General features: G+C 38.4%; 1 protein-coding gene across 3 annotated transcripts in view; it reads left to right on the top strand.

Moving 5' to 3' along the window:
- The window catches only part of STK33 (serine/threonine kinase 33), a 136068-nt gene that overhangs the window by 84481 nt on the left and 38934 nt on the right, over nucleotides 1–12653 (top strand). For all 3 annotated transcript variants that reach the window (XM_057316797.1, XM_057316796.1, XM_057316795.1), the window contains exons 9-11: nucleotides 4845–4920; nucleotides 9494–9606; nucleotides 10045–10130. In XM_057316797.1, the coding sequence (XP_057172780.1) occupies nucleotides 4845–4920; nucleotides 9494–9606; nucleotides 10045–10130 (275 nt within the window). The remainder of the gene's footprint in view (nucleotides 1–4844; nucleotides 4921–9493; nucleotides 9607–10044; nucleotides 10131–12653) is intronic.

The following is a 12653-nucleotide window of genomic DNA, read 5'->3' as shown; positions in this document are numbered from 1 at the left end:
CCTAATGCCGGGCTCCATCCCAGGACCCCGAGGTCATGACCCGAGCTTAACTAACTGACTGAGCCACCCAGGCACCTGCCCTTTTATTTAACTTTTTAAGAAACTGCCAAATGCTTTTTCAAAGTGGTTGTAACATTTGACCTTTCTATTAGCAGTGTCTGAGGGTTCCAGTTTCTTTGTATCCTTGTTGACTCTTGATAATTACCTTTCTTTTTAAATAGCCACTCTAGTGGGTGTGTAGTATCATCTCATCGTGGTTTTTAATTTGTAATTTAATTTTCCTAATGAAGAATGATGTTGAGCATCTTTTCATGTAGTTATTAGGTGTTCATGGTCGTCTTTGATGAAATATCTATTCAAATCTGTACCTATGAGATGATTATATATCTTTCTCTTTAAATTTATTAATGAAATAATTCACCAATAGGTTTTGAAAATGTTGAACCATCCTTGCACTTTTAGATTAAACTCCACTGGCTTAATACAGTGCCTTGTTCAATTCGTCACCACTTTATTCAGCAGCTTTGAGTGTAGCTTGTTTTCTTTTGTGCTGCCGTTGTCTTTCTTGATGTCAGTGTTACGCTAGCCTCATTTAAAAAATAAAATGGCATGCTCATGAATCACTTAAGTAACAGAAATTATCTGTTATTAATAGTTTGATGAAATTTCCCCTTAAAATTTTTTTGGCCTTGGTACCTTTTGGTAGATTAAGTTTCTATTATATTTTCAATTTATACTGGGTTATTCAAGTTTTCCACACCTTTTTGAATCATTTTGATAATTTATGTTTTTCTAGAAAATGTTCATTACTTTGAGATTTTAAGTTTTATTGGCATAAATATGCATATATTATAATTTTCTGATTTTCCTGTGTCTCTGTGACTCTGTCCCCGTGATAATTCCTAATATCTTTTAAGACAGTCATATGATGTCAGATTAGCAATATGGACTGTGATGTCACCTGGCTAACTCAGGATTCCAGCTCTGCCACTTAGTCTGGTGAGGCCTGGGCAAAGAGCTTAACTGCTTTTGTTGTGCTTCTACGTCTGTATAATGGGGATTATGTCATCCATTTATCAACAAAATTTTGAAGGTCCACTAAGTGTCAGGACTGGTCTGGGTATTGGGAATACAACAGTGAACAAAGTATAAAAATGTCATGTTGGTGCAAACATTAAACAAAATAAGAGTAAAATGTCTGCTCTTACCTGGGATGTTAGAGAAAAGTGCTAAGGAAGAAAAATAAAACAGGGAAGGGGAGAGGATATACTTAGGATGGTAATAATAAGATCTTTCTTATCAGGTTGACATGAGAATTAAATGAGAAAATATATGGAAAGTGTTTAGCACAATACCTGACAGTGCTCAATTTAAGCTCTTGTAATAATACTAATCTTTTTTTCTTGATCAAATTTGTTAGTGGTTAGGACAGTTTATTGGGCTTTATAAGAACCAGCTCAAGCCTAATATTATTTGGTTGACTTTTTCATTAATATCTGCTTTTATTTTTCTGGATTCCTTCTTTCTATTTTCTTTTGGTTTATTTTTTCACTTCCTAAGCAAAATGGTTATTTATGTTCAGTCTGAGTATTTCTTTGTTCACTCTGAGTATTTCTTTGACCATTTCTTTTGCTACACAGTGTTCCTTCTATTATTCATTTCTTAATAGTTTATCATTTTAGTTTTAGTCTTCTTTAATCTAAGAATTATTTAGAAGTGCTTTTAGAATTTTCCAGGTGGTTGGGATGTGTTTGATGTTCATGTGTTTGGGTTTTTCTGTGTGGTTTTCTTCATTATAGGCAATTGTGACTTAAAGGTTTTCATTCTAGGAATTATTGGTTTTGTTTTGTTTTTATAAAAAATTTTTTATTGTATTAAGTTAGTCACCATACAGTACATCCCTAGTTTTTGATGTAAAGTTCCATGATTCATTACTTGCGTATAACACCCAGTGCACCATGCAATACATGCCCTCCTTACTACACATCACCAGCCTGTCCCAGTCCCCCACCCCCCTCCCCTCTGAAGCCCTCAGTTTGTTTCTCAGAGTCCATAGTCTCTCATGCTTCATTCCCCCTTCTGATTACCCCCCCTTCTTCCTTTTCTTCTCCTACCGATCTTCCTACTTCTTATGTTCCACAGATGAGAGAAACCATATGATAATTGTCTTTCTCTGCTTGACTTATTTCACTTAGCATTATCTCCTCCAGTCCTGTCCATGTTGCTGCAAATGTTGTGAAATCATTCTTTTTGATGGCTGGGTAATATTCCATTGTATATATGGAGCACATCTTATTAATCCAGTCATCTGTTGAAGGGCATCTCAGAATTGTGTTTTGTGATTGAACACATGGTTGGTTTTGCAAATGTTGCATTGGGTATTTAGGAAGTATGTATATTCCTCCTTTGTTGACCACAAAAATTTCTGTGTGTGTATTTATAAAATCAAATGTGATGCCTTTTGTGATTTAAACGTTCCATAGTGATAATTTTGTTTGCTTCTGTTGATTTCTAAGAGAGAGAGTTATTAAAGTCATCCACCAAAATAGGCTTTGACAAATCTTTTTGTACCTTTTATAGATTTCTTTAGAAAAATCGTACTTTATTGAAATATAATTTGAATCAATAAAATGCACAAATTTAAGTGTAAATTTCGATGACTTTTGACAAATGCATATGCTTATATAATCACCACCCCAGTGAAGGTAGAGAACATCTCTCTCATCCCAGAAAATTCCTTTGTGTCCCTCTCTGTGAGTCTCCCACCCAGACCTCAGCAACCACCGACGGTTTTTATCACCAAAGCTTAATTTTGCTTGTCTAGAACTTTATTTAAATTGACTCGGACAGTGTACATTCTTGTGTCTGTCTCTGTCTCTTCCGTGTCATGATTTTGACACTTACCCATGTCGCACCAAGTAGTTTATTCATTTTCACTGCTGAGGAGTATACCTAGTTCTGTTTTTTGGTTGTTTTGTTTTGTTTTGTTGGTTTTTTTTTTTTTTTTTTTTTTTTTTTGCCTCCTTGATGTATTAAGTTTTGAAACTGTTTAATCTTATTTGGGAAAAGGCTACTTTAGATTCTGTACACATCCTCCTGTTGGCAAAAGACATCTGGTCTGTAGTTACATGGGGAAAATATATCCAAGCACCGTGAGTTTTATGCCTGCTTATTAGCTGTCTACACTGATAACAAGTGAGAGAACAAGAGAGAAGACAGATGGTTTGTAGAGCTTTGCTGACTTCCTAAATGGCTCCCTGGCACCGTTACTCTGGCCTCTGCCTCCCTGTGAGAGCTGTGATGGCAGCGCACGCAGACACACCCCGGGTCATTCACATGGCTCTGAGAGACCGAGGCCACCATCCCGGCCCCCGCTGTGTGGGGCACCCAGTGTGACGCAGGCCACAGGCTTGCCCTTGTCAGAGACTTGCTGACACGGAGCCCCTTGAACTGTAGTGATTCAGTATTTGAAGAGTTTAAGTACAGGTAAGGAATAGTTGCTTAGAGGAAAATGCTAATTAATTTTCAGTGATTTGGAAATGAATAACTCAGTTTATTAATTATCTATAGTCGAGCCTTTACTCATTCTTTCTTCTCTTTACTTTTTGGTTCCTTTTTGCTGCTTTTTAGTTCCTTTGACAAGAGGCAGAGGAAGCGAAATGCCATTGCTTTTAGTAGTTATAGAAGGTGTGTGTGTGTGTGTGTGTGTGTGTGTGTGTGTGTGTGTAGGGTGGGAGAATGAAACTTTTCTAAAATAAGAACACCTTTTACGCGGGAGGCACTCTGTAGCTGTGTCACTTGAGGCAGATCACTTCGCATACCTGAACCTTAGTCTCCTCACTGGCGAAGCGAGTGCCTACATACCCACCTCACAAGATTCTTCACGTGATTTAGACAAATAACATAATTTATGCAAAAGTGCTTTGTAAATATTAAAGTTCTATTGAAATATATATACCTATATTTCATTTTTATGTTTATATCTGTTTTATTCTTTCTTTTTCCTTAAAGATATTTGATCCCTAGCTATAGAGGCACAATAGACTATTCCCGAAATAGCATAAGTGACATTTTAAAAGCCATTTACGAAATCAGCCATTATAAAGTAACCTAATCATTAAAATGTGCTACCTTAAAGTAAAAAATGAAACAAAACAAAACCAAACCAAAAACCAAAGAACACCACACACCACTACTTTGAGAAGATTGTTTGAAGGAGCCCTATTTGTGAACACATGGTGAGGTACGGAGCACAGCGCTGGGGAGGCAGGAGCACCCAGATCTGGTCCTAGCTGGTCCAGTTCTGTTGTAGGAGCTCGCTCTTTGTCTTAGTTTTCTCATTTAGAAAATGTGGAAAATAATTCGTATTCTTTCATAGGAGTGATGTTATTATTATTATTTTACTAAAATGATTTATAACCATTTATCTTAGTTTCTCTGGGAATCCAGATTTCCACATATTGGGCTTGCTTTAAATTATATCCACTTAAGGCATGTATTCAATTCTATTTTGGGAAAAGAACTGAGATATTGTTGTCTTCTATTATAACTACACAATCTTTGCAAAATCATTTCTTAACAATTTCAAAGGAACGGAGAGTAGTACATTTAGTTACACAGTTTATGCCATCGTTCCATTAGAAGCTAAATGACAGGAGTGAGGGTACAGTGACATCAATTGTTAAGGCCTGTACATTATTCATTTAACATCTGCTGTTGGTTCTCTTTTTCCCCGTGGGGAAATAAATTACAACACATCAGCACATTTTTCATGCTTTGTGTTTAAGCACTTAAACTTCATTTATTGTATTATTAATATTGTTTCATTTCTGCTTATTTGGCAGCCCCTGAAGTTATCAATGCCCACGACTACAGCCAGCAGTGTGACATTTGGAGCATAGGTGTCATAATGTACATGCTGTGAGTGGCCTGCGAAATGTGCGGTGTAAAATGAATGGATCGTCTCTAACAGCAGACTAGAATTACATAGATTTTAAATGCAAACTCGACAATATAGTTTTTAAAAAGTGACAGAAAAAAAAACAATTGGGAAGCCATTCTAGAAGCTCTCTTATTAGTTGTCAGCTAGGTCAATTAGATAGTTTTTTAATACTATAAATTTATAACATACAAGTTTGCTTTTCACTGACCTATAAATGCTACAATACCTGGTGTGATTTGAGCCAAGTGAAAAACTTGCTTGACACCTCTCTGATCTTTTGCTACAGACCAGAAAGTTTCTTTGTATTTTCTCGAGAGATTCACTTATAGCCCCTTGGATAGAGAGACGTACTGGGACCTGGCACTTAGCTACCCTATGGACTGGGCATATGTGAGGAGTGAACACTAACTGGACAGGGGTTCAGCCCAGGATCCAGGGAGTATTCTGTAGTTTCCAATCTCTTACTGCTACCAAACACATCGCTATTTCTGGCTCTTCCTTCTGTCTCACTCTCCAGATTCCATCAAACCCCATGTCCTGTTCATTTTCCCTTTGTAGTGTCCTCACCTCTTCCTTCATTTCTCTTCACTTGTACCATTTCTCCTTATGATCCATCTTCTAGAATATTACAGTGTCTGTCTGACTGTTCTCCCTGCCTCCGGTCTCCCTCCCCAGTTCATCAAATCTGATTGTACTGCCTTTCTTTCTTTTTTTTTTTTTAAAGATATTATTTATTTATTTATTTGACAGAGACAGCCAGCGAGAGAGGGAACACAGGCGGGGAAGTGGGAGAGGAAGAAGCAGGCTCCCACTGGAGGAGCCTGATATGGGGCTCAATCCCAGAACGCTGGGATCACGCCCTGAGCCGAAGGCAGACGCTTAACGACTGCGCCACCCAGGTGCCCCTGTACTGCCTTTCTGATTCACAACCTCTGATAATTCTCCCTTGTTACAGAAAAATGTCAGAGCCTCCCAGCATGGATGACGCAGGTCTCCCAAGGCCTGGCTCCAGCGTGCCTTTCCAGTCTTGGGCTAGGTGTATATCCCGTGCGCCTGCAGTATGCTGCAGCCACTCTAGGCCATTCTTTATGATTCACATACCCCGTATCACACGTCTCTGGGTCTTTGCTCACGCAGTTCCTTCTGCTTATAATGTTTACTTCTCTACTAAGCTTTCTCCTGGGCCCTCCAGCTCAAACATTAACGCCTTCTGTTTCCCTAAGTCCTATCTACCCCAGCAGAGTTACCGCATTCACTATGTATATACATTCCCACACTCCAGAGAGGATTTAAAGCAACATACCAAAATGCATGCAAAACAATCACACGGAAAGAAAAACAATAATATTTCATCAGGAAAGTTTGCACATGTGGGAATTAGATAGAATTGTTCACTTTCCTGTGTTCTCATAGCCCTTGAGAAAACTAGATTGTACTATTGTAACTTAATTATTAGAGTATGTGTGTTTTTCTGTTTTTGTTTTCCTTGCTCTAAATTCCATGAAAGACAGAGAGCTTATGTTATTCATCTTTGCATCCCTGGTATCTGGTACATTAGTAGGCATGTAGTCAGCGCTCCATATGTTTGTTAAATTGAATTAAAACGAATTGTCTAAGAGGTGTTCTGAAAAGTTAGTGGCCATTGTTCTGCCTCGTGGTGAGTACGAACATTTTTATGCTGATGCAACATTAGTTTTATGGTCACGTTGAAGATTTCACTGTGCACCACCTCTTCCAGACCATTTCTAAATATTGACATCACAGTAGTTAGATTTTCACAGTGCTGTGAAATGGAATACACAGGCGGTAGAAATTGGAAGATGCGATTGTAGCTGTAAGTCAGATGGTCAACACGCATCACTGCTTAGATTGCACAAAGTTTACACGTAGTCACAAAGTTCTTGATCATTGTTTTGTGCTAATTAGAATCATACTGTAAAAATCAGCCTTAGTTTTTAATTTAAAATATCACTATTTTAAATTAGTGTTTTATACTTGTAAGAATTTCCAGACAAGTCAAACATAATATATGTAATCTATTATTACACAATTCATGGGGTGTCTGCTGCCTGCTCAGTTTGAATTTGTTGTTAAAGAAAGTGATGCTGTAGTACATATCTAAAGTGTTTTCTCCTTCTTAAAGATGTAGCTTTAATTTTCCTGCTTCAGAGCGCGGCTGCATATCATCACAACGACATCTTTTTCCCTTACCGTTGACTCTCACTTAGCTAATCAGCACCTATTCATTAATTTGCCTGAGCCCCGTGTTCTTATAGATAATTTCTTTCACCAAGGGCACAAACATGTTACCTTCTCCAGGGGGGTTATTTTCTTGTTTATCAGTTACCCCTGATTCATTTCTGCTTAATTGGACAATGATAACATACTTTCTCAAGGTGAAATTAACATAAATACTCTTCACGGGTACTCTCCTCTGCTGTTGTGATTCCCGGGGCATAGGCAACAGAAAATAATAGAAAGGCTTTAAGAGGCATTTTTCATGTCTTGGATTCCCTTTTCTGGATGTGCAGAAAATTGCTGTCATAAAATTTCATATGCTGCTGATTGACCAACCATTAGATACATTTTATGTAAGTAAAATTGCAAAGGACAGAAGAAAGTGGGATTTTTAAAACACGGCCCTTAAGCTATAGCGGCATGCTAGGCAGGCAGTGCAGGAGCGGCTCAGCAGTTGGCGAATGTGCATATCACTGGTGTGAACAGACTCAATGAGCTGGACTTTTGCCGGCCTGTACTTGTTATAATAGATAGTAATTGTCCCTAAGACCATTTTTCTGGCTTTCTTTTTTTTTTTTTTATCGCATTTTAAAACTAAACACTAGTGAGGCAAATAGGATCAGAGAGAAGAGGGTCAGAATGAGCTGGAGAAATAAAAAGCATTAAAATAAGAGATTGCAGACCAATTTGATAAATACTGATATCTTAACAAGAAACTATTGCAAATGAAAAGCTCTGTTTTCCAGCCTAGGTTGATAAACTACAAGGACGAAAGCAGCTTTTTTCCCTAGGAAATTGTCATCATCATCCTCATTGTCATGTGAAATATTTATCAAACTTAGATTAATTCAGAAAATGTTCATGGCAAAGATTTTAAAAGAACTTAAAAATAGAACTTGAAAAATCAGTAAAAATCTAACTGCTGGGAGACTTAGAGATCATTATACTTAGGTACATAATAGGCTAGCATTTGGGAAGCATAATGGCATTGTGCCATTTTATTCTTTCAGTAATAAAGTGGAAAAACATAATCCTGAGAGTTGAAGAACAGGCATACAGTGTTGCCTCTGTGATGAGTCCAGGTCCATCTTCTGTCTGGCTGTCATTGAGAAGACCCAGTTGTTGGCTACAGGCTTCTACTCAGCTGTTGGGTTGATACTAAAGATGGTGGCTAACATTTGTTGAGAATGTACTGTGAAGAATTGAACTTGACTTTTAAGCAAGTTCTTGTAGTTTTGGACTGGATTAGTTACTGAAGCACAGGCTTCTTTGTAAAATATAGTACAATACTTCCTTTTTTAAAAAAAGATTTTATTTATTTATTTATTTTAGAGCGAGAGTGCACACAGGTGTGCACGAGGTGGGGAGGGGAGGGACGGAGTGGGAGAGGGGCAGAGGGGGAGGGAGAGGGACAAGCAGACTCCACACTCAGTGTGGAGCTGTCTCTGGGCTTGGGGCTCAATCTCATGACCCTGAGATCATGCATGACCTGAGCCGAAATGAAGAGTCTGAGACTTAACCGACTGAGCCACCCAGGGGCTCCAATACAATACTTCCTTTTACAAGATTCTGAAGACACACAGTCCCTGTGTTACAGAATGTGCCTCAAGCCCATGTTTACTTTATACATACTGCCGGTGGTTTTACTGATGTTGGTCATTACGTACGATCAGCTTTCATTCCAGACTGAAAGGTCAAATCATCATCATCATCGGATTTTCCTCATCCAGACCATCTTCATTTGGTATACCATTTTTGAAGAGTTGTAACCTTTTTAATGGATTTTTGGCTTTGACTCAGAGCCTATAGACCCAAGGTTATCCTTGGTTTATTCTTACTAACATTGGTGTAGTATTTGACCATGGAGAAAGCCCTTACATGGTCATTCGATTCTGAAAACGCTTACTGGACTCTGATAACTCAGTATATTTTCCTCTAAGTCCCGTTTGAATTATGTACCTTAAGCATTACCTTACCTTTGCTCACACTGAAGTGTATCTCCACTATTATTTGTGCACTTAAAATCTCACACCTGCTTGTAGTTTGGTCCTATTGAAGCTTAGTTTTCCCCATTTGGAAGACCTTGGGCTCATGTGCTTCTCTGGAGATTTCAGTGTATATAAGGTCCTATCACTGATGTTGCAAAACTTCCTTTGCTCCCGTTTCTACATCCAGAGAGAGATACCCACCTCTATCTATTCTTTACTTAAATTTGAAGCACCAGTACTTCCAAGTTCTATGGAAACTTAATTTTTGATAGCCTCGTTTTGATTATTTAAAAAAATCTAAACAGAGTGATTGCCTGTGTTGTAGATTATGTGGGGAACCACCCTTTTTGGCAAGCTCAGAAGAGAAGCTTTTTGAGCTAATAAGAAAGGGAGAACTACGTTTTGAAGATCCAGTCTGGGAGTCCGTAAGTGATCGTGGTAAGTATAGATCTGTCATTATTTACTAAAGCAAATTACATAATAAGAAACTTGGCCAATAATTCAAATACTCTCAATCTCTGTTTTGTCATTAAATTTCTTGTAGAAATAACACTATTTACTTGTGGAAACAGTGATCTCTTCACCATGATTGCTGTAGTCAAAACTTCCAACAAAAACAGAAATTACGTAATAAAAATTGAAGAGGAAATTGCTGACCATCTAGCCCATTTTTACTGTAGACCATACACCAGCAAATCCAGGCCATAAAACCTCACTGTAGGCCCGAAACTTTATTTATTATCCATTTATTCTGATGATATTTATTTTATAATCGGAATCTTCCCCTCATGTTATATAGACCTAATCTGAAACAAACTAGAAAATGTATGGTATTAATTGTAGTTAAGATTTTTCAGGATTTTTCCTTATTTGCAGCTAAAAGTGTTTTGAAACAGCTTATGAAGGTAGATCCTGCTCACAGAATCACAGCTAAGGAACTACTAGATAACCAGTGGATAACAGTAAGTTACAAGACTACTTCTTTTTTTCTTTTTGACAAGCTACCATTGCTTTTTTTTTTTTAATTTGGTCTTGTAGTTTATATATAGTCTTAAAACAGTCAATTATCTTCACCTTCTGACAAGTTAAAAAAATTATTGAATCTTAAGACATTTCTGAAATGGGTATTTTCAAACTATTAAAACTATTACCCGAGTTGTTTATATATGTTTATAGAGGTTTAAGTGAACTCTGCTTTGCTCCAAGCCATGACGGTATCAAGTCTGGTAGAAGAGAGCTGAGAAATGCCATCATGAAAACTGTAATATTGAAGCAGTCTGTATAGTTAAGTGATGTAAAGCCTTGGAACCGTCCACTTCTCTTTCAACTCTTTGGATGCAAGGACTCTTCAGGGGCTTAGAAAAACCAAGATCTTCTAAGAGTGGCTCTTACCTGGCCTGAAACCTTGAGTAATTACTCGTTTACATACTCTTCCCCCCATCAGACTAACTGCCTTCTGCGTAGACCCTGTGTCTTCCTGCACTAGAACATGACCTGGTCACAACAGAACCTTGGAGGAAGCTGCTACTTACCTCTCAATATTCATCCTCTTCTTGTTCTCTGCTAACGAGGATCCTCACTTGTAGCTGGAAACATTGCTATCTAGTCTTCATTGCTGGTTATCCCCAGTTTTTGTTAGTTATCATGATGGCGGAAGTAGAAGCAATCTCGGGGAAGTGCCCTTAAATGGAGGGCGTATGGCATTCCTCAGGCATATCTTCTTTCCTGGTGAATGGAATACAGATGTGATGGCTGGAGTTTGGCTAGCAATATTAGACCATGAAGTGGAATCCAGAAACTGAGGTTGGCAGAGCAACAAGATGCAAGGAAGCAGGGCTCTTAGCTCAGAGCCGCCATGCCAGCCCTTGACCTCCAGGCTTTTTCATAGGAGCAGGAAACAAACTTCTGCCATCTTTAACACACTGTCAGATATGTTATTGAGCCTAATCCTAATTAATCTATGCTCAATAAATGATTGCTGAATGAATGAATGAGTCAATAAATGAATAAATCTATAGGTATTTCAGAAAATATCCAAGAACTGAGATTGGAGATTTCTAAAGACACATAGGAACTACTGCTAAGCAGTATTCATCTATGAAAAAATTATTGTACATCTCTTGTTTGGTAGACACTGTGCTAGATACTGGAGATACCTGATATGCTTACACTGCAGTGGCATTGTTGCAAAATGATGGTGGCTTGGTCAGGGTGGTAGCAACAGAGCTGGAGAGAAATAAATGCAGTATGTTTTTAGGTATAGTTGACAGGACTTGGTGGCGGCTTAGATGAGGAACGAGGGTAAGGGAGGAACCAAGGATGACTTCCAGATTTTGCTGTAATAGCTGGTGGGGCCATGGCGGTGCCATTTACCGAGATGTGGAACACTGTGGAAAAATAGCTTTTTTTCTGGGGGGTGCTGGTGGATCAAGAGTTCCATACTAGACATGCAAAGTCCGAGATGCCTATGTGGCATCCAAGTGGGGATATTAAATAGATAATCGAATATATGAGTCTGGAACTGGGGAAGTCCGAGCTGGAGATACAAATTTGGGAATCACGAGCGTATAGATGCCATGTAAAGTCATTAGGCTGAAGAGATAAATTAGGAAGAAAATACAGACAGAAAGGAGAAGAGGCCCCAGCACCTGCCATTGGACACTACAACATCCAGAAGAGGAGAAGCCAGCCATGGGGGCTGAGAAGGGATGGCTGATGTGGAGAGAAGAAAATCGGGAGAGTGGTGCCAGTGAAGTTAGGTGAGAAGAATGTTGGAGAAAGTAAGAGCAAGTCAGCTCCCGGATAAATGCTGCTGAGAGGTCAAGACGAGATGAGGAGTTTCCATTAGACTGGCCAACAGAAGGGTTGATGGTGACCCTGTGGGCCCAGGTAAGTTCAGATACATATCAGAAACTTATAGTGATATCACCCTTTTTTTCAACTCTCTAGTTTTCCTTTGCAATTTCTAATCATTTTTTTAAATAATATTTTTTCCTTCAAGAGCTAAAAAACCAGTCTTCACTGAAAGCTGGGTTATATCTGCCCTCTTCTGTGACTCTGTTGATCTCTGAAATGATTCTGTGCAATCAGTATTTCTGGCCTAAAGTAATTGTGCAAATGAGCTAGCAGCTAGATCATTGCAAAACCGTTCTGAGGTTTATAGTACAGCAAAATCAAAAACTGTAAAACAGATGGTGTGCCTGAGAAATCTCTCTCTTTTCAGCATCACATAACATTCGGGTTTGGCCATTTAATTATTTGTTTTCTAATTAGTACAGCTTTATTTCTGGCTTTGGTCATTTTTCCAGAAGTCTCCATTTTTGAGCCTCTGTAACATTTGTCTCTATGTAGTCTTTGCCAAATGGATAGAGAAGTGACAGATAGCGTGTACTATATCGGACTACCCCAAGGAGTTCAGTGTAGGAAGTTTAGAATACTGGCACTTGATAAACTTCTGAAAGGCAAAACTCTTTTCTTCTTAACCA

This window comes from Ursus arctos, unplaced genomic scaffold, assembly GCF_023065955.2.
Source record: "Ursus arctos isolate Adak ecotype North America unplaced genomic scaffold, UrsArc2.0 scaffold_22, whole genome shotgun sequence".
Taxonomy (NCBI): Eukaryota; Metazoa; Chordata; class Mammalia; order Carnivora; family Ursidae; genus Ursus; species Ursus arctos.
This window is presented reverse-complemented; position numbering and strand designations above follow the sequence as displayed.